At 48.3% G+C, this 23,114-nt stretch overlaps 1 protein-coding gene across 2 annotated transcripts in view; it reads right to left on the reverse strand.

The window, feature by feature from the left end:
• The window catches only part of LOC142573266 (protein alan shepard-like), a 160,870-nt gene that overhangs the window by 110,321 nt on the left and 27,435 nt on the right, over nt 1-23,114 (reverse strand). For both annotated transcript variants that reach the window (XM_075682890.1, XM_075682889.1), the window contains exon 3: nt 13,495-13,803. In XM_075682890.1, coding sequence (XP_075539005.1) covers nt 13,495-13,803 — 309 coding nt within the window. The remainder of the gene's footprint in view (nt 1-13,494; nt 13,804-23,114) is intronic.

The raw sequence follows: 23,114 nt of genomic DNA on the forward strand, positions 1-23,114 counted from the left end.
TTCTTGCGCTTCAAGAGCACCAGTGCAAATGAAAATTAATTTCTTTTTTTCGAAGTGAGATAGGCAGCAACGTAACTGTTACTTACTGCGTATATATTGATTTACATAACTCCATAACTTGCATTTCACACTTTTGACTCGGATGTCTGCTGTGCCCTATGCTGTTCCACTTTCTAGTGAATATTCAGTTTAGTGAACTTTCATTCAAGTGAACTATTTTCTTCGGTCCCTTGAAGTTCACTCAAGTGAGAGTTCACTGTAGTTGGATGCTAGCGCCGTTTTTGGTCTTTTGCATCGCACATTTGCAGCGCTCCCCGCACGTTGAGCTTTGAGAGTTGTCCGAATTAACGAGAATTTAATTGCATTGAAGAAGACGATTTTGAATTATCCAATTTTTCATATTAATGAGGGTTTAATTAATGAGGTTCTGGTGTATCTTGAAATAATGGTTAAGCCAAAATTTTTTCCTGGCTCCATTTATTTTTCACTTCTTGTCTCGAAGTGCTTTTGCACCGTACTCCAAATACTTTAAAATCTCGACTTGAAAATTGTCGGGAAAAAGTAATTACTCGAAGGTCTCCATAGTTTGATCACAGCTGCTATTGGGGGCGAGGAGTTACGGAGTCGCCATCTGTCGGAAGCACCTCCCTTGCATAGTATGAGGGATCATGCGGCACACTCCTCATGGGTTTCGCTTGCGGCACTCAGTAAAAACACCACGTGGCAGACCTCCTGGACATTTATGTAGGTACTCTCAAAACGAGGGAAGTTTTTGACTGTCGATCTAACAATCTTGGGCGAACTGAAAGCACAGAATCGTTTGCAAACGCTATCTATTTACCAAATACGTACAGTGAATGCCACTGTGTGCGGTCTCCCGAAATGGCTTCTTGCGTGAAAGGTAGGCAAACGTTGAGAGTAAACTATGTGAAATATGTTCTTATAGTGGGCTGTCTGTACAGTCGACTCCCGATAATTCGAAGCCGCTTAATTGGAATTTTCGGTTAATTAGAAGTGAAGTGCCGGTCCCGTCAGTTTTGCATGTAATCCTATAGAAGAAATCGCTCGATAATTCGAAGTCCTCATCCAGTAATATTGTTTAATTGGAAGTTAATTTTCAGCCGGGATCCTCGAGGTGACCGTCATTCTTTGGTAGAATGTGCAATTTTTCAAATGTTGCAACAGTTCCGTGCTCCGCGTTGGTGTCATCGCCACCGCAGCTGCCCGCAACGCCATCCTTCTTGGAGCGGCACGATTATTCATTGCTACGGCTGCCGTGGCCTCCGCGATCAACTCCGGCGGGAGGCGAAGCGGCTCCCACCGGAGGCCACGCGCGGCTGCCGCGCATGGCCAGAGCTGATCGCGGAGGCCACGTGGGTGCCATAGGTGCACGCAGCGCTGCATACTGGCAGTGGCGAGATTGTGCGAGATTAGTCTTGCAGCGTGCGCAGCGTATGTCGAGCGCCTTTGTGCGGGAAGCTCGTAGGCTAGGTTGTTCCACGAGTGATTCGGAATTGACTGTACCTAGTCGCGCAGTTTATAGCCATGGCAAACCGTGGCTCTTATCGCACGCTCGACCTGGCAACGAAAGTCGAGGTTTTGAAGGAAGTTGAGAAGGGAGGTGCCGCCAAACAAGACATAGCGCGGAAGTACGGGATCAAGCCGAACACGCTCTCTAACTACATCAAGAGCAAGCGCACAATAATGGATGCAGTTGAGAACGACAAGTTCAAGACTTCTCGGAAGTGAATGCGCACCGGCGCTTACCCAGAGTTGGAGAAGGCTCTGCTGGTTTGGATTAGGGAGGCCAGGAGCAACAAACTTCCTCTCAGCGGAGACATCGTTGCGATGAAAGCCCGAATGCTTGCAGCAATGTTGGGGATCGATGACTTCGTTTCGTCAGATGGATGGCTGACACGCTTTAAAGATCGCCATGACCTGGTTTTCAAAAGCGTGTGTGGTGAAAAGGCGTCCGTTAACCAGGAAACATGCGCCACGTGGAAGGACGGAAAGCTGTGTGAATATCTCGCCGAATACAGACCGGAAGAAATCTTCAATGCAGATGAGACTGCACTCTTCTATCGGCTTCTACCAGAGAAGACCCTGACATTCAAGGACGACGACTGTGCTGGGGGCTAACGCAGCAAGGAGAGAGTGTCGGTGCTGATCGCGGCAAACATGACTGGCACGGAACGATGTCGGTTACTTGTGATCGGGAAAGCCGCGAAGCCGAGATGTTTTAAAGGCGTGAAGGCGCTGCCTGTGGACTATGAGGCGAACAAAAAAGCGTGGATGACGGCAGAAATCTTCAAGAGCTGGATAAGCAAATTGGACCGCAAGTTTGCTGCTTCGAACCGCAAGGTGTTGTTCCTTGTCGATCACTGCAGTGCTCACGTGAATGTGCCAGCCTTGAGTGCAATACGCCTCGCATTTTTGCCTGCAAACACAACGGCTGTTTTGCAGCCAATGGACCAAGGCATCATCAAGAATGTTAAAGTCCTGTACAGGCGGCACCTCCTCAAGCGCATGATTTTGTGTATGGATAGCTCCACAAAGTACCAGGTGAGCCTGCTTAGTGCCATCCACATGTTGGCGCGAGCATGGGATCGTGTGAAGCAAGAAACAATCGCAAACTGCTTCAGGGCTTGCGGTTTTGTGGCAGCTTCTTCAGAGGATGCCTCTGAAATTTCAGCGGAGGAAGCGTCAACAAGCGAGCTTGACGGCACTGATTTTGGTGATACTCTCGGGGACGTCAATTTTGAAGATTACGTCGCCGTAGACAAGGCGGTCGAAACGTGTGGTGCGCTGATGGATAGCGAAATTGTAGAGATTATTCGGCCCCAGGAAGCGACCCAGGAAAGCGACGATGACGTTGAAGGCGAGCCGCAACCTAAGGCTGCCGATGTAGCTGCGGGCCTTGTTCTCGCGGAGCGCTTCTTTGCTGCTGAAGGTAATGCGGAAGAAGCGTTCCGCCACATCTACAGCCTGCAGAACTTGCTTTCAGCAGCGCGATTCGACAAGAAGAAGCAAAGCAAGATGACCGACTATTTTTCTCAGAGAAAATACTCGATTTCGCCACAAATAAAGTGCTGTTTTTTGTGTTTTGTCCTTAATTGGAAGTCCGTTTAATTCGAAGTTTTTTGCGGTCCCCGTGAACTTTGTATTAAAGGGAGTCAACTGTATAACCAAATGGGGCATAACAGAATGAAGCCTCAATGCAGCGATCGCACGGGTTCACAGCGACCGATTGTGCGTCTGCATGCATGCATGTCCGTGCACAATGTTTTGCTTTCGCTGTGAGCGTGTTTTCGCACCGTGCCGTGAGCTTTAGGCCACAGCATATGAGCATTTGACAGTACACTAGCAACCATTGTGGCATGGACGCTATCAGAACTGTCCATATTAATTTTGTTATAGAGACTTCGATGCCTACAGCGACTGTGATGTGCCGTCGCGACAATTCAATCCTTTTTTGTCTTCTAAATTATTGGACATTTCAATATTATTTTCAAGTTGTGTCGCACTGTATGCTTATCGGTCTTCTCAGCGTGCGATTTCTCTCTGCTTCTTTTTCATAATCCAGTGCATTAATTCATAACACAAACAAGACCATATGCCATGCCTTTTTTTTAATGTGCATCTTACCGCTCCCTTTCCGTTCCAGTGAACTTGCCAGTATCTAGCATCAACAAGTTCATAGACCAAACTGTCATGACGTCAGCCAGGCAGCGGGCGCAGGCGAGTGTCTCAGCGCACGTTTTCTGCTACTCACCGAACATCGCGCAGTCTCGGCACCGTAGCAGAAATCTTCCTGTCTGTGCTTGCTGTATACCCGAGTTGTAGCCGATCGACTGCTTGCCGGTGCTAAGTTTCGCCAGCCAAGCTTCACGCAGCTCCTTGCCTTGCGGCTACGTATGAATAAGGCTGACACCGGGCTTCGTTGCGTACGTCCAGCACTGTGGCACCGAGCAGTAGCCTACCATGCTGCACGCCTCCAAAGGCAGCCACTACGTATTATAGTGATTTCAAATGTTGTCAAGCAGACACCCACGGCGGGAAAGCCTCACCACTTAATCAGAACCGCGGCACCGGTGGGACATTAAACTTTAGTTTTCATCTCGCTTCGGCGCTTCCGAAGGAGCCGACACGGCAGCTATGTCCACGTGATCCCTCATTCCACGTCACACCAACGATGGCGCCAGCTTTTCCAGTGGTGGAGCTCACCCCCAATAATGAAAAAAAAAAAAAAAAAAAAAGGTGACAGGACCGCAAGTTTGTAGCAAATTCTGCTCCGTTCATACGCCACTCTTATCATCCACCATTCACGAGAGGCTGCGGTCTCATTTATCATGCAGGTGAAGCGTCCCTCTGAGGCAGTGTGATAAGTGCAAGAAGGTACACCTTCTCAACATGTAGGCTCACGGCTGCACAGAGCATCATCAGCTTGCTTATTTACCATGCTCTGTGTTTGTGGATTTGTGCACTACGCCATGATGTGCAATCCACCAACGGATACCAAGCACTGGGCTAACTGTGCCAAATGTTTGGCATCTTTTTGGTATTTTCTTAACGGGGGATGCGGGGATCAGTCCGCGAAAATCGCAAAAAAGAACGATTTTTGGCAACGACGCGTTTCGGTATCTACAATGCCTAATCTACATTGTACCAAAATGGTTTGACTGAAAACGCACTAAAAGTGCCCCCCAAAAATTAATTTATCAGTGCGTAGGGCGAGAAAACAGCTTTAAATCGCATAAAATCACTGCAGTTCGCGGAGCCCTAACTCGTTTTTCCCGCCACCGAACGCCGCCATCTTGGTATCGTTCGAAAGCTCGAAGTTTCGCCATTCCGTTTCTGAATTCTTCGGTCGTCGCCATCTTGTAACAAACACACAAACACAAAAGAAGCGCGGGTCTGCTAGAGGCGGTCACACGGGCACTGCGATGAAAGCGGGCCTCTGATTGGTTGCCGTACTGAAAGGCGTCTTGCCATTGGTTGCTGCTGCAGCAGCGGGCAAGCTGGCAACCACAATGGACCGCAGTTGTCTGCTTTGAAAACCACGCCGGCGTCTTTCTTCGTTTGACACTCACAGAATTCGGATTTATGAAAGCTCCCAGGTCAGTGAGGGATCGTCGCGCGTTCGAAACGAAATTTTAAATGAAGCATGCCTTCGGAAAACGGAAGCGCCAGCCTCCTTCAGCGAGAAAAAGACGACGGCCAGCGAGAGAAGCGGAGAACCCGACTGAACACGCGGATAACGTGCCACGTTATCTTGCACCGTGCAATTCCAGCAGCGAAGCCGACAATCGCTCGGTGACATCGACACTGAAAACCAAGCCACCGGAAGACGTGCCAACGGAGGCTCTCGCACCTGTGCGTACGGCCGCGTGATTCAGCAACCGAGATCGCGTTGTTGGAGGCGACGCGGGTTGAAGGTTACCATCGCCGGCAGAGACGGTGTACGTTTCCGATGCACCGTGCGACAGGGACATGCAGCCTGCGAGTGAGCCCCAATCGTTGGCGAGCTACATACTGTATGGTGACTCAAGGCTCCCCAGACGAATCATCGCCCGAACATCGCACGATTCAGATGCGCCTTGAGACGCGTTTTGTGGCAGCGGTGACTGCAGAAGCGCAGTCATGCAGCGTTTGCGACTCCCTTTGCGCAGTGCCCGCAACTGAGCGGAAGTTCAGTTTGGTGGACCAGCAAGGCCAAGAACAAATTTCGGCACCTTGCGACTGTGAGTTCATTATTGTGCCTGTTTCGGCGATGAACTCTTTGATCGCTATGTGCCCAAGAAGCCAACAGCGTTCTGTGGGTGTACACTGCAATACAGTTGCCGACCGTTTATTCGGACCTCACGGGGACTGCGGAAATGTCCGAATAAACAGGTGTCCGAAAAAGCAGATTAAGAAAAAAAAATATAAATCCTTTATTTCCACGCACTTGTTCGGGCTCGGCAGTACGCTTGAAGAAATCGAGAATGCGCCATTGCACGCTGTTCCGTTAACGCGGAATCAGATAAGCCTGAATCTCGGAGAGGGTCGTACGGTCGCTATAGGCGGCTGAAAGCACACTCACTGCTTGTACACGCTCCGCATGCGACAGCAGTATAGCACATGGTGCGAAATCTGCTGACTCAGAGTTATCGTCCAGCGGAGCAGCAGAAACCTGACAAATGATCTCGTCATCGTCGAGTTCTGCGCATGTCAATACAGCAGTGTCAGCACCTATGAAACTGTCAAATGAGACGGTGTCCGGAATCGCAATGCAACCGCGGCGCAGGTGTCAGCAGAACATTTTCCGCGTCAGTAGGGAGCACATCGGAAGGCGACAAATCTTAGGCCTCCTGGCACCCGCTTGCCGACATTCCCCAGCGCAGTCTGCGCGGGCACTGTCGGCGCCATTAGACCCTTGACGCGATGTTTACGTATGCCGCGTTGGATCACCGAAACCTCGACACAGCACACAAAGCAAACACCACCATGCCGACACCAGTCACACAAACGAAAAATGCGGCCTGCTCACAGTGTCTTGCGTGAAGAAACAAATCAGCTGCTGGATTGTCTTGACATGGCTTACTAAGCTGAAACCAGAACTGCTGTAGAGCCACTCTATCGAACCAGGCAGCAACGATGATGATGAGCGGGGATTTCCAGTAGCGCCACTTCGTGGGGCAGCAAGGAGGCTCCATTCAAAACAAAAATGGCTCTTCAGCAAGCCGAACCATGCACCGGTCAGAGTCGGTGCATGGTGTTCTCGATCAAGTTGGCTTAAGGGGGGAAGTGGGTCTTAAAAACTTTTTTCTTGTTTTTGGGTGAATCTTTCATAAACTCCACTGTCTGGGGTAATTTTTCGTGCTGATTTCAGATCTGTAATTAGATTTTTGATAGCTGTAGCAGTTCAAAAAATATTGAGGTCTGAAGTCAAATTAATTTCAAACTCGTTACGGGGTTTTTTGATGATTCCGTCTTGCTAAATCAAAAACTAAATGCATGACACCATTGCTAAAGACCTACTGTAGGGGGTGATGCTATTTTTATTCATTTGGAAGCATTTTGCGGACAAGAAAACAATCTTGCATTTATTATGAACATTTTTTTCTAATTAGCAGCGAGTACTATACCTGAATGTAATTTTCATGACGGTGCAAGAGTAATAAAAATAGCATCACCCCCCAGATCATTTCAATGCGAATAAAATGATACCACTCTTGTCATTTTTGGCCAAGGACAACCCAGAAAAAACACCTGTTAGGCGGAGTACAGTGTGCAAAAACATCGAACTGAAATAAACGCATTTGAAGTTTTGTTTCAAACAAATGTAGCTTTTGCTGAAGTGAATCTACAGCAATACAAATGGCACCCTTTTGAAGCTCTATGTTTTGTAAGAATGGCCATACTAAATGTGTGACTGCACACTCTCAAAATAATAGTACACTGGCCACTGAACTAGCACAAGAAACTTTATTAGGCACCATGCTCTACAAAGAGCATGGTGCCTGGGTTTCAAACCAAAGTGTAGAACTCTGTGTGGGCATGAATATAGTTCCAGTGTTGTACATGCAGGCTGTCTGATTGATAGCAGTCTCCATTACAATCAGTGAGGCATTTTTTTCATTTGGTATAATTGACCATGTTACTAAATGAAGGCTCTGAGTGTAAGTAGCCTTCCAAGTCATCTTCACCTGACAGTGGCTGTGGAACTTAGGATCAGAGAGCCAGTGATAGATATGCAGCTGCTAGGTGCTTTCCAGCATTTTACTTTTGTATGATGCCTCGATGACTTCTGCAGCCAGGTGTGTGCCAGCCCGAGGGGCCTAGTGAACAGAGCTCATGATGAGGTTCTCTTTATGAAGGGGTGGTATGATAGATATTGTTACGAGCTATCATGACAATCTGATAATAGAGTGAACGCGCAATGTGCTTGGTTGCGAGTCCGAAGTGCCGATGTGCGAAATGCACAGCCGCAGATACAAGGAGCCAACGCGCGATGTGCTTAGTCGCGCAGTTCAAGGTGCTGACGCACGAAATGCCTAGTCGCGGGCTCGAGGAGTCGACCCTCGACGCGCTTATTCGCGCAGTCGGAGGCGCCGATGCACAAAATGATTAGGTGACGCTCCGAGAAGTCCGCGCGCGATGTGCATGATCGCCAAGTCAGAGACTCCCTATGCGCGAAATGTTTAGCCGCGTTTCCGAGGATTGCGTGCGCGATACGTATTTGTCACGAATTCGAAACACCGAGTGCTGAAAGGCTTAGCCGCATGTCCGCGGATTCCGCGCGTGAATGTTGGTTGCGAAGTCCCCGTCGCCGATGCTCGGAATGCTTAGCCGCGAGTCTGAAACGTCCACAAGTGCAGGGATCGGCCACGCTACTGCGATGTCCGCGTAGCGCCCGTTTTGACACGTCGAGATTACGGCGAGTGGAGACATCAAACTCGCGAGGTACAAAGAGCCGAGCAGACGACGCGAGCGCCGGACCAATGGCGAACCGCGCTAGACCAATGGCGAACCGCGCTAGACCAATGGCGAACCGCGCTGGAGTCACGTGGCAGGCGCGGCCAATCGCAGACTCCGGCACGACCTTCAATCATTTGCTTTTTGTGCGCTTGTTTCTGTATGGAGAAGATCGCTGAAGCGGCAAATTTGAAGACTGAGAAATGCGCTTTCCAACGAGACCAAGATGGCGGCGCTCGGTCGCGCCGTTCCGGAGATATCGTGGCGTGAAAAACGCTGTTCTTTCTTGATTTCCGCGAGATTTTTCGCCACCTTGGCTGATAAAACGAATTTTTTAGAGCACTTCTAAGTGGTTTACAGTGATGATACTTGGGTATCAGATAGAAAAGGGGTCATAGAAACTGAAAATGTGATTTTCAAAAAATCGTTTTTTTTGCCATTTTTCGCGATTTAAAACCCGCGTCCCCCCTTAAGGAGTGTCCAAAAAATAAGACGAGAGGTTGCAAGGTGTCCGAACTTTCGGCAGTTGTTATACATTATGGTCTATGGGGAGAATGGTGGTGCCGCGAAGCTGACCGAATAATCGGGCATGTCCAAATTATTGGAGTCCGGAAAATCAGTCGGCGACTGTACCAGGCTCGGTCTGGCAGTGAAAATGGTGGTCATGCACTACTCCAGACGGCTCAAGAAAAGGATAAAGAACGCCTGAAGAAGGCATCCAAAGCCCACTAAACTAAGAGGCAAAGGTGTAGGAAGATGCCTGGCAGCAATGATTCAAAATATTACAGCCCTGGTGCCTTTTAATAAATTTGCAGTGCTTTTAAAGCTTTGCAGCCAGTTTTCTCAACTGCATTTTTTTTGTCAATCACCTCGCTCGTGGAAAGCGTAGCACAACAATGGCTGCACCGATTTTGGTCCAGTTTGCTGTGATCGACAAGCTGTGCTGTACTTAAAGACAGTCTTGAAATGTTTCTTTATCTTTCCATTATTTAATTATATCGCAATAACTACATGGCTCCATGCAGTGAAGCACAGTCAAGTGCACGTTATGTTGAGCAAAAAATTATTAGCGCACTAAAAAAAATTCGAACACTGTCTTGATGTAGACTAGACATTTGGGCAAACATGCAAAGTATTCCCAGCTCCCTGTCGTGTTTCGTTACTGTATCAGGCTTTCCACAAGCAAGGACCTTATAAATTCTTATAAAACAAACATTAATGAAGATATCCTAATGAAGTTTTAGATTTGTCTCTTTATTGCAATGTGCAGTGTGTGTGCCAAATTTCAGCCCTTTCTGTCAAGAAACAAAAAAGGTAATTCTGATCCCCTCCTCCTCCCTTAAAAGATACGGCGATGTTAACGTTTCCCAAGTTAAGTACGCTGTACAGTTCCTGAACCAACTGTGCTTTTTCGATCACTTTTTTGGCCGCGCGAATTGCTGCAGGGGTCCTTTTTTGTTTCACGTAGTTGTGCCATGTCTTGTTGTGGAGATTGCAATTGGAAATGTTCATCGCCGAAAAAATTTCATTATGTGCTGTCTGCTAGTTCCCAATGCTCTCTGCATGGTTCGTGCTGTCAAAATATTTACAACGAGCGGGTCACAGTCTGATCACCGCTTATGCGTGGTGAGCTCCATGTGGACACGATGTCTCCGCAATCGGAACATGAGGGTTTCAGTTTCACAGCGAGGCTGTCTTTTTGCTCAACTTTCGTGATGTCACAATGTAGCCGCTACCACACGCTGTGCGCTTTACAAACGTCAAAATATAGTTTTGCAAATCCAAAGTGACGATTGTGAAGGCCGTCTGGTCAAGTGCACTGTTGACCATGGTGCTGTCGTGATGAAAACAATACGATTTTCGCTTCGTCACTGCCGTTGACGAGAGTTCCTGGAGTTTTTCCTAGGTTCGAATCATGTTCTCCACATCGGAAGGCTGCAGCGTCACTGTGTCACGGCGGGTTCGGCAGCTGTCAGCTTCGAGAGTTGGCACACACGCAGGACCCACGCCACTGTCGCGAACTTCAATGACTTGTTCACTCTATGGAGTCTCTTGATCCCCCACACTGCATCCTGATGAAGCGCAACGACCTTTAAAATTATCAACAATCAATTTCTTTAGCCTTTTGCCGAATTTGTTCCGCGCATGAAACTTCCGCGCTGACCTGGGAATTGTTGCGTGTTTATCTGTCTCCGCATTCGGCTTTTCAAAATGTCGCTCAGCACCGCCACCGCACGCGGGCCGGCTCGCCTGCCAGACAACACCAGCCAGCTCCGCCAATCGGGTGGCGTGGTCTTTTCATATGTGTTTGTTCGGCCAATAGGAAACAAATATTGTGCTCTTCTTTATTGATTTCTTTTGCGACATCCAATGGTCGAAACACAGAGGTAGTGGCAGGAAACTTAAACAGGAAGGTGGCTCTTTCAGACGAGACCGAGAGGCCGGTGATACGCAGAGTGAAATGGCAGTTGCACGATGGGAAGAAAGTTTTGGAGTTAACTTTGGATCGACTTCAGCGGGAACTCATTGTGCAAATTGTTATTTTGGCGAAAATACTGATTCTAGAAACAAGAAGCTTGGCAGATAGGCAGAAAAATAGCTGTAGATTTCGAAAATAACCCGTCCAATATCTCGATTTCGTTGAAATTTTTCGGTTTTGAAGACCCGTGTCCCCCCTATGTGCGCAAGATGTACATCAAATGGTTGGCCAGTTGGAGAGCATGGGCCTACTCCCACTGGGAGAACAAAGAGAACAAGTGGTCGTGTGGAACATGGCCAACACTGTCGAGAGCAGCTTCAAGAAAATGGGGCTGTCGAATGTGATCGACAAAACCGAAGACAATGCACTTTGGGAGGCCAGTGACAGCGGCTGTGATGATGATTCCGAGTTGGACTTCTTGGCCAGTGTTTCTGGCTAGACCACAACCGGATTTGGCTGGTTAAAATACATGTTCTGTTAAATAAACAAGTACCCTTCATTTGTACTATGATACTTGATTTTGTTTTAAATGTATATTCCGCTGCTTAAATGATATTGTGCGACATAAAAACGACACGGACGTGAAAGAAGACGACACACCAAGCGCAAACTTTCAGCTAAGTTTATTGTGCCACTGCGTCATTTTATACATGGCAGGCAACGTAAATCGCGCATGCGCTTACAAGGAAATGAAGTGCGAAGTCATGTAACATGGTTACGTGTCATGTGACGCCGCGTCCAAGTAACGTAATCTTTCCCGTCCGTGTCGTTTTTATGTCGCGCAATATCATTTAAGCAATGGATTACCAACTTGCCCGGAATGCTGCTCTCATTAAGTATATTCCGCATTACGACTACTTGCACATTATTTCGGATGGGCTTGTGAAATCTCCGCATAATTTGTGCACCCCCTTTTTTGAAGCCCTAAATTCGACAAAAGAAGTGCGCAAGTTACGCGAGTAAATACGGTAATTTTTCGCTCGCATGCTACACAATCTACGACAGATGATTGCAGGTCCGAAACAGCTGTAATCAAAGCCACCACCGCCACTATTTTGATTATCTCACTGCCTTGAAGCAGCGTTTGCACACAGATCCGGTGGCAGCTGTAGCCACCAGCGCAGTAACGCTAGGCCTACTGCTTTGACGTTCCCTGCCAAGCATTTTGCTTTTCGATGCACTGTTTTTCGTTGAAGCAATTCGCCACTGTTGGCAATGGCACCAACTCTGCCTTTGTAATCCTCGCCAATGGCTTCGAAGCTCGGAAAACACGACGCATTACACAATGTCGAATCCCGAAACTCAGCTTCGCCTCAATACAGCAGTGTTACGCAGTGAAGCACATGACACGTATTGCGGTGAAGCATACCAAGAGTAGAAAGGGACAAGTGTCACAAGAAACGGTACGTCTTCCTTAATTACACATACGTGCACCCGCTATGTCCTGTCACAGTACGAGCACCGATACGCATGACAAGTGCACAGGCAGGCCTTCAGAGCTATTTCGCACGTGCGTGTAGCGACTTGAGCCCTTGGGGACAGCAAAAGGCATGCATTCATTTTTTTAGACTGCCCGATCTTTCGGACGTTTTCGTAGCCCCTAGGGAGTATGCAAAATCGGACGTTGGCTGTAGTTGTAATTTACGAAGTAGTTATTCCATAGAAAGTGTCGCAGGCCAAAAACAACTGCACTCACTCTCCCAGAGTGAGACTCGCGTAGGTTGTGCATCATTACATGGCAGCTATGAAACAGAGTACAGTGAACGACCGATTTTCCGGACGTGCCTGATAATTTGGACGCCTTCGTGGCACCGCCACGGTACCCCATAGAGTAAATGTATAAGAACGGTTGAAATTTCGGTCGCAAAACCCTTTCGCCGTCAAATTTTTCGGACTTTTTGTCAAAACTGCAGGTCCGAAACGGCATTGATTGAAGCCACCACCGCTGCTATTTTAATTATCTCGCCACCTCGAACAGAGGCTCTCACACCCAGGTCTGCTGGCAGCCGTAGCGACCACCGAGGCAACCTAGTTACTTCGACCTTCACTACCAAGCGTTTTACCTTTTGTTACCGTGTTTTTCATTAAAACAATTAGCCGCTGTTTGCAATGGCGCCGACTCCACCGAATCCTCGCCGATGGCTTCGAAGCTCAGAAGGCACGACACGTTGCATAATGCCGTTTTCCGAAAGTCAGCTTTGCCTCAATACAGCGGAGTTACGCGGTGAAGCATACGCGTAGTATTACGGTGAAGCATACCAAAAGCAGGAAGGGTCAATTGGCACGGGATACAGTATGTATTCCTTAATTATATACGCGTGCACCCGCAGTGTCCTGTCACAGTACGAGTACTGATATGCCTAATAAGCGTACGGATAGGCCGTCAGAGCTATTTTGGAAGTGCCTGTGGCGATTTGAGCCATTGGAGGCCGTAAAACGCATGCATTTGTTTTTTCGGACTGCCTGATTTTTCGGACGTTTTTGCGGCCCCCAGGGAGTCCGAAAAGTCGGAAGTTGACTGTAGTAAATGCATTGCATTGGTTTAGAAGATTGCATACCTGGCGAAGCCAACACCCCGTGACTGCGCACTGTTGTCGCGGAGGATGCGGGTGGAGATGACGGCGCCGTGCGCCTGCAGCAGCTGCTCGAGGTCCTGCTCGGCCATGTAGAGGGGCAGGTTGGCCATGTACAGGTTGGTGGGGTCCTGCTCCTGCTGCTTGGCCATCTGCGCCTGGACCCCCTGCGCCTGCAGGGCCTTCACCGCCTTCTCGGCCGCTAGAGGCGACTCAAAGTCCACAAACCCGTAGCCCTTGCATTTGTTAGTGTCCTTGTCCAGAATGGCCTTGGTGGAGATGATGTTGCCATACCTGCACCAGAGGACGGCTCTCTTGGCATCAGCTGACAAGAACACACAAAAGGGGCACTCCACGACTTAAAAAGCAAACTCAATCAGTCAGCCCCCTTCCTCATTGCTCGACAGATTTGACTCCTGTTGACTTCACTCCCTTCCCAACTCAAAGGTAACCATTTCGAGCAAACTACTGAAATCAAAAAGTTATCAGCTCACTTCGGAAAGAAGGCTTTGAGGTCGCAAGTGGCAGGAACGCTGGGAGCACTTTATTACTGTGTAAGGGGACTGTCTTGAAAGTGGTAGTGTTTAGCTGTAGATGAATAAATTTCTTGAAAACAATTACTCTCACAACTTCTTGTCATCAACACGTACAATGAAGAACTATGACAAGATCAAGAAAAGCCAAATATTCCATATCCTAGCATTCCTGTGATGTCACAGCACCTCTTACGTGGGGATGATACACATCAAATAATTTTTTTAGATTTTTAAACAATTTGGATAAAATTTGCACAGTTAAGGGGGGACCTGGTGCACGAGCAGAACTTTATTGTTGCTAACTTTGGAGATTTGAAACTTTCAGCTCATATTCAGTTTAGTGAGCGGATTGCAAATATTAATCACTTTCTTTATATGTTTAATGAAAAAAAATCTGAGCAATTTTTAGTATTATAAACATGGGAGGAGACTTGCAAAAAATTTATTGTTCTAAGAGACCTAAAATTAACGAAGTATATTTTTGAATGTTTGAAGAGTGCCCATATGTTTTATATTTCTATCTACATATTAGCCAAAGTTGTCAAAATTTGAATTAACAACTTCGGAACACAATCTTTTGTTGTTAATTCTTGCCAGATCTGAAAAACTTTCATTGCTCTAGCATACTGTATTATAGTTTTCTTGCACTCTCTGACTGTTTAGCATTCAGAAAAAAAATGAATTGTGCAAATCAAAGAACTAGCAGACACAGTGCACATCCAAAATCTTCGGGTGTGCGAAAATTATGATCTGAGTAAAACGCAAAAAACATTTAGCAATGTGAAAAATACCTTTTATCTGACAAAATCATGAAATTCCCCACTATACAATGAATCGGAAAGCTCCTGGAGAATAGTACGAAGCAGGCTTTTCTCTGCGTCTCTTCCTGATGGCTTCCTGGAATGCTGCCGATGATGCGTGCTTTCTGTCCGCGTTGACCACACAGCGGCTGTCTTTCTCGGCTGCTCGCCTACTGTCTGTGCAAGTTTGTTGCACATGCAGCTCACTGAGTATGTGCGAGCTAGACTAGTGGCTTCCGAGGTTGAACCACATAACACCTTCTGCCACGGCAGCCTCAACAGCAAGGAATGATGCATTCTTTTCTTTTAGAGCCAGGCTCCATATGATCGAATGCAGCGATTCATTGGCATTTTGAGTTTTCCCTCTCTGGCACCTCTGCAAGAAATTCTTATCAGAAAGACACTCATACATTGGCTGCAGTGCTTTGCTTACAGCATCTGACAGATTTCATCTGCTTTCTTTTGGGGGGGGGCTCATTTTTTGCAATGGCTGCATTATATTTGCACCATGAATAAGGGCCGTGGGGACAAAAGCTATGGTCGGGCTGCTCATCAGTTGAGGTTACGTGGCAATATGTAGCCCATACTGCTGTGTGCATCTCATCCACATTTCCCGAATGTGATTTGAGCACCCAACCATAGTAGCTTGTCAGCTTATTCATCAGGTCTCCTGTCAGGCGGCCCTTACCACGATGTGCTCACCGTTTTCCCCTATCTGCTTCTGCACAAGATTGCGCAGCACCGTTCCCATGCGTTTCTGCACGTGGTTTGCGCAGTCTTCATTTTCCACAGGTATGAAGCCATAGACTTTTGCTTCATCAATGTCAATGTATGATCAGCTGTCCCCATCAGAGAGCATGGTTGTGTACCTCAGGCCATGAAGGGAAAGCGAGCGCTGAAATAAAATTAGTGCTGCCTCCACCTCCATCTGGCCTGCCTTGGAAGACGTGTTCTTTTGGCATAAATGCTGCGACTTCCAGTCAGCATAATCTGGGGTTTCAGGTTTAGGGCCAAGCTCACAGCCAAGGCAGAAATTCGAAAGGACAACACAGTCCAACACATAACCTGAAAAAAGCTCATCACTGTAGCCACTCCAATGTGAGATGAATGTCCCAGAGTGTGTCAAGTGCCATCAAAAGGAACTGCAATATTACCTGCATTTCCAAAATTCAGGCTTCGGTATACATTTTTCACTGAAGTGGCACACTTCGCCATATTCTCAGTGCAGGCACTTGTTGCAGCTGGATTTAGCTTTAATTTCAGATAGTGCTGATAGGTCTTGTTGTGAAGGCCTCTGTGCGAAACTCCGATACAGTCGCCGATCGTTTATTCGGACCTCACGGGGACTCGGAAATGTCCGAATAAACAGGTGTCCGAAAAAGCAGATTAAGAAAAAAAAAATGAAATCCTTTATTTCCACGCACTTATTCGGGCTTGGCAGTAGGCTTGAAGAAATCGTGAATGCGCCGTTGCATGCTGTTCTGTTTACGCGCAATCAGATAAGCCTAAATCGGTCACTACAGGCAGCTGAAAGCACAGTCACTGCTTGTACACGCTCCGCATGCGACGGCAGCGTAGCACATGGTGCGTCATCTTCCAACTCAGATTTATCGTCCGGCGGTGCAGCAAAAACCTGACGAATGATCTTGCCGTTGTCGAGTTCTGCGCATGTCAATACAGCAGTGTCAGAACCTATGAAACTGTCAAATGAGACGGTGTCCGGAATCACAATGCAACCACTGCGCAGGTCTCGGCAGAACATTTTCCGCGTCAGTAGGGAGCACATCGGAAGGCGACAAAACTTAGGCCTCCTGGCACCCGCTTGCCGGCATTCCCCAGCGCAGTCTGTGCGGGCACTGTCGGCGCCATTAGACCCTTGACGCAATGTTTACGTAAGCCGCGTTGGATCACCGAAACCTCGACACAGCACACAAAGCAAACACCACCGTGCCGACACCAGTCGCACAAACGAAAAACGCGGCCTATCGCAGAGTCGTGCTCGAAGAAGCAAATCAGCTGCTGGATTGTCTTGACATGGCTTACTAAGCTGAAACCGGAACTGCTGTAGAGCCACTCTATCGAACCAGGCAGAAACGATGATGATGAGCGGGGATTTCCAGTAGCGCCACTTCGTGGGGCAGCAGGGAGGCTCCGTTCAAAACAAAAATGGTGTTCAGCAAGTCGAACCATGCACCGGTCAGAATCGGTGCATGGTGCTCTCGATCAAGTTGGCTCAAAGAGTGTCCGAAAAATCAGATGAGAGGTTGCAAGGTGTCCGAATTTTCGGCAGTTGTTATACATTATGGTCTATGGGAAGAATGGCGGTGCTGCGAAGCTGACCGAATAATCGGGCATGTCCGAATTTTTGGACTCTGGAAAATCAGTCGGCAACTGTAGTGGCAAAAGTATTGTTAAGCACCGTCAGCCTGTTTCCCATGCTCTGTACGGCACGCGCCGCGAGAACATTAATCTCGAAAGGATTGCAGTTGGCAGTGCCTCCAACTCGTTGCGAGCCCCATTTCGTGTCAATTTTGCCGCAGTTGATGCACAGAACTTTCAGCTTCATGGCAATGCCATACTCCCGCGAGTGTCACTCCATGGTCACCGCTCCGTGGCACGCTCGGCAACCAGCATCTTTCAGTAAACAGTTTACCATGTCGAGGTTGACAATGTTCTACGTTGTTGTCGACGCACTTTCCAGACGGGGCTTACTTGGCACTTCAGCTTGCGCTACGTCGCTGAAACTGAAGAGAGTTCTGCTGTTTTTTCCTGTGCTTGTTGCTCGATCTGATCGCGGTCCGCCGTCGTGAGATACGCCGTGTCGATCCTCGCGCGGTCCGGCTGAGTGCGCATCTCCGTAGTACACGCGCCTGTGACGATTGCCACCTCGCAGTCTGTTACCGGGGTGTCCGCTGCATGGTCACAGCCTGCCGTCGACATCCCAAGCAGCACTGACGTTTTCCGTCACTCAGGCCGAGCACCAACGCCGTCAGCCGCTTTCGGGACTGCTATGGTGACAGCTGTCCCGATCGCCTCTTCCCATTGTGTTGCACCCAACTCCTTGGTTGCACCACTGTTCGGCGGCGTCCGCAAGTCCGCCGGTCTGACAAGGATCACCTCGTCAGACCGGCGGACTTTTCGCTGCACTGTGCACTTTCTTCGACGCTTCCTGAATTTATGCACTGTATTGAATTTCCCTGCACGGCTTGGCATCTCGACTGATTACGACCATGCTGAGCGATGGTTTAGGCAAAACAGCGTTGCCAACGCGTGGCGTTCCCGCGCTCCAATGAGAAGGCGTTATTTCACCACGTGATGATCGCAGACCAACAGGATGGTGGGATTGCCTCTTGTTCTTGCCTGGTTGCTCCCTTCTCAAGCAACCTTGAAGGCTCGTTTTTGGCGGGAAAGGGAGCGGGAAGGACACGCTTTCAAACGAGACCAAAATGACAGCACTCCATTGATCGGTTTTGAGACTGTCAGTGGCGCAAGATGGGGCATTTTCAGTGCGTTTTGCAGACGAAAATGAGCGTATCACGTGACAAATATTGCGTTTTTTTGCTTAAAGACGCATGATTTCGTGTTAATTTTTTGTCAACAAGCGCGTGATGTCGTCTAGATTGCGAAAATAACAAAGCTAAGAAATCTACTTTTTAGCTATTTTTTCGTCTCCAAGACCCGTGTACCCCCTTAATGTACTCTTGCAGCTGATTCCCAAAAGTTCTATTTTTTTTTCCTAGGATAAATATTTTTCATGACATCCAAAGCAGAATGATTTTTGTTTAAAGCCTAATTCGCTCATCAACAGCGACTTACATGGTAAAGTAAAGCACATGGAATCGATTCTGAATGTTCATAGTGTATTGTAAGGTATAAGCCGTTGTTTTATGCGATTTGGAAGCAAAGTTATAGGTTGCCAAATTCAGCCATAAAAGGTGCCCGCCTTGATACTAAAACAAAAATTAATTTTGAAAATTTCATCGAAAAAGTATTCTAAAAAATTTACTTCTCGACACACAACTATTTATCTTACTAGGGGAAATAAAGTTATGATAACCCAAGTTGAACAAAAGATATCAAAAGATATCAGGGCAAACAGGAAGGGCACGAAAATTGTTTTGAAAAATAAGGAAAAACGTTCCAGCACATCTTTACTGCAGAAAAAACAGCTATAATTCATCAAAATGCACCAGAAGCGTAGTCAAGCTGCATCCTGGTTGCGTATTTCAAATTGCTAGTAGGTACAGTGGGGGCGTGGCACTTGCGGAGACGATGGAACGTTTGCGCGCATGCGCGAGTTAGAGCGGGTACGAGAGAGGAAATGTGGGGACTTTTGCTCCTTGAATATACGACTCTGCCTTGGCACTACGGAGGAGTTTCTTAGCGTGTGTTGTATGCGCGTCTCCCTAGGCGTGCCGGCAGAAGTGGTGGGGCGCGGTAGTGCTGAACTTCACATCACAAGTTGGCGGCTCAACACAATTATATTTATTCAATCGTGTTTTTTACTAATTGAAACGTGTCATTATTTTACATTATTAGCAGCGCCTCCAGGTCACCAAAGTGGCAACGGGGTCATCAAAGCTAGAACCCGGACTGGTAAGTAGGTTGGGGCACGCTTCGGCTTCCACGGCCCCAACCAAGGGGCCACCCTGCTTCCAGCTTTGATCCCCCTCTACCGCTTGGGTGCCCCAAAGATCCTGCGCCGCCGCCTGCTTTATAACCTCAGGTGCTCTCCTGAAGCCTCCGTTTGCCGGTTACCTGTGCCCTCCTGGAGCAGTGCTTGTAAAAAATGCAATCTTTCGTCACAACGAAAAAAGCGACCCACGACTTATACAACGCCAGTCAGAACCTAGCCCCTTCAGACACAGCGATCACCAAATGGGGCATTCATGGCCACTGCCTCACCACGCAGGCAGCCAGCAGTGGAGCTGCTGGAGTGCAGACCGCTCTGCAATGCTGGCATGCCTAGGGGACAAACGCATACAACACGCGTTAAGAGACCTCTTCCATTGTGCCAAGGCAGATGCACATATTCAAGGAGCAAAGGCCTCCAGATTTTCTCTCTCGCACCCGCTCTTACTCGCACCTGCGCAGAAACGTCGAGCGTCATGAAAAGCGCCACGCCCCACTACACCTACTAGCAATTGTAAAAACGCATCCTGGTTTCACGTTTCTTCCCCAGTTTTCCAAGTTCCAGTAAGGCTGTCCATTTCTTGCTGGAGCTGATGCTGCGGCAGTGGTCTTTCTCTCATGCTCTCTTGGAGCCAGCGCCTGCGACAGACATGACCATCTACCCCAAAATTGCTGTTGCAGAATGGAAATTTCCGGTGTTAAAGCACAGCACCGCTTCTCCTACTACTGTTTACACTGCAAAGAGTGATGCATGTTTCACTTATGAGGGCAAACTCCAAATTACCGATTGCAAGCTCTCATTGGAATTGGGCGTTTTGCCTCATTGGCATCGTTCAAGCAAAGCCTTTTCCCACAAGCAGGTATTAACAGGCAGCAGTGCTTCCGCGACATCTTTTGGTAGATTGCACACGTCTCGGGTCGGGCTCTCCTTTTGCTTTCCCTATGTCATGCCGGCACCATGAACTTTTCACCAGCTGCGCTTGTGGTCCGTGCATTCACTGTGGTCCATGCATTCAGCCGTAAATGCAACGTAGCGGTACGTGGCCATCACAGCTCTTTGCATACCTCCCACGTCACCTTCAACGCCCGGCCATAGTATGCACACAGCCTAGTGATCAGTTCACCTGTCAGCCTGCCTCTTCCACCGAGGCCCGGTTTATTCTTGCATCTGTGCTTCTGCACCAGGTTTCGCAAGGTTGTCTGTGATATCCTGTTTCGGTTTCATGATGGTAGCACCACTCCATGCCCAACGTTGTAGGTGTACCCAGCACCGCATTTCCCTTTCTTCTTTGCTGCAATACCAACAGTCTTTGTTTGTGCCTCGTTGATGCAAGGCTCCTTCCCTCCTTCCTGCGGCGCTCTGTGCTTTCACTGTTATGCCCACCCTGTAAGCCTGCTCCTTGGTCGGCATCGTACCGATGCCACTGCACTACATCGTTGCCATCCATTTTTGCACATGGTTTGCACAGTCCTTTTTCTTAACCTTAATATACCCATAGACTTTTGCCTCTCAGATGGGAGAAAATGTTTTGCTGTCGCCATCACACATCATAGTTGTGTAGCGTAGGCCATGGCATTCGCATGATCTCTAAAAAAGAATCAGAGCGGCCTCCACTTCCATTCAGCCAGCTTTGCAACAGTGCAGTCCACTTAAAACGACATCAAGAACGAAAAATCCGATCGTTATAGCCAACCATCACGGTTGATCATCATCAACCGATTTTATCCGCCGTAGCCGCTGGTCCGTTAAAAGCGAACTTCGTTGCATTTATAATATGGGTAGAACAAACTAAGGTTAAAGTATGGCCCGTTATATCCGAAAGACTGTTGTACAGTAAAACCTCGTTAAACCGTACCCGCTTAAACAGTAGTTTCGGTTTAAAAGTAGTAAAGTCAATTCCCCGACTCAGCAGCCATTGAACATAATGTATTTTGTATCCGCATAAACCGTACCAGCTTACTGCGTACGCATCGGTTAAAACGTAGCGTTTCCACTTTTCGTCGCGCAAACACGGCGGTGCATCGTCTCCATTGGGCGGCCCAGCAGAACAACAAGCCTCAGAGATCGGTACAACGGCCTCCAAGCGCCCTGTGCGTTTGCACGTGAAGCCGCATCAACATCAACATCAACATCATTTCGACGCCGAATGGACGCCGTGCCAGAGAGCGTTGCGGCGTCGTGCAAGCGAGGACTCTCGTCACGCCGAAGCTAGGGTAAAAAATACGCCGGGTGCTCAGCATAGAAGAAAAATTAGACATCGTCCGTGCTACCGAACGTGACACGAAGAAGTCGGCGCTGGTCCGCGACATGGATCTGCTGTTGACTACAGTGTGTGGCATTTGGAATGTGAAGTTGCTCGGCAGCGCTGCTGCGACCACGAAGAGATGTTGGCTACGAGGTTCGACTTTTCACCATCGTTGCCGCTGTTGTTGCCGAAGTGTCAACTAGCGACAGTGATGAGGACGACACGGAAAGCGACAGCACGGGCTATTGAGGCCCGACAGTGGCAGAAGCTGCGCGTTACGTCAGCCTCATGAATGCGATCGTCGCAAGGAGAACAGGGGCGCAATAACGTAACTATTCCAAACGAAAAGTTTTCCGAACTCCGGCACCCGGCAATGAAAAAGGCGCCCCGGGACTTATGCAGCACTACTGCGCGCGTGCACGGAGAATCGTAGCGCCAACGAAGAATCTGCCGTGCGAGTGTTTGCCGAGAGGAGGGGGGCTGGCTCAGAAGCTGGCATGCAGCTTCAGTAAGTTTGAGGCCGCTGTCGTCATGCTAGGCCGCCGCGACATCAAACGAAAATAACACTTACGTCCCGCAAAGTGAATAAATACTGCATGTTTTTTCTCCTTTCATTGCACTCTCTCTGAGTTCGGTTTTCGACAGGTAAGTGGGCGATCTCATGCTATTTCGCTTAAACAGTACTACCGTTTAGTACGTACTTTTTCCGAGCTCCGGCCGACTACGGTTTAACGAGGTTTCACTGTACCCGGGTCCGTTGTAACGAGCGCAGACTGTAATACAGTAGAACTTTGGTCTACATTTTGGGAAAAAAATTAGAGAAACTTATTAACCGGGGAAATGTATGATCCGAACTAAATTGACAGGCAACTATTGTTGACTTCTACGTAATGCGAAGCACTGTGCAGATTGTTCTGAGGCACCGACGTGCGCCAAGCTAGTGGTGCTCTGGCGGCCGAAGGGTTTTGTTTTCGTATTGCGTGGCGTTTTAAGAGGGTGGTGGGGAAACCGAAGCGAAATTGAGCTGGTGGGCGATGCCGGATGCTGGAGAAGCGATAGGTGATGCCCACATCGTATTGCCTGCAACAGGGAACGGCGGCGCGTTTGGATTATTGCCTACTAAAAGCGTGCAGTACACTACCACTGGCACTATGCGCTGTAAAACAGATAGGTGAACATGCTTATTGCAATAGGTTTGGCGACGATAGCTGTGAATGCAGCGTGTGATGATGCGGGCCATGATTTGCTGGTACCGGAATAAGAAACTGCGCGCACCGTCGTTTTCACGTGAGATGAGCAGCTATACAGTAGAACCCCGCTGTTACGTTCCTCACTGCTGCGTTTTCCCGGCTGCTACGTCGTTTTCATCCGGTCCCGGCATAGCTTCCATA

This window comes from Dermacentor variabilis, chromosome 2 (assembly GCF_050947875.1).
Source record: "Dermacentor variabilis isolate Ectoservices chromosome 2, ASM5094787v1, whole genome shotgun sequence".
In the NCBI taxonomy this organism is placed as follows: domain Eukaryota; kingdom Metazoa; phylum Arthropoda; class Arachnida; order Ixodida; family Ixodidae; genus Dermacentor; species Dermacentor variabilis.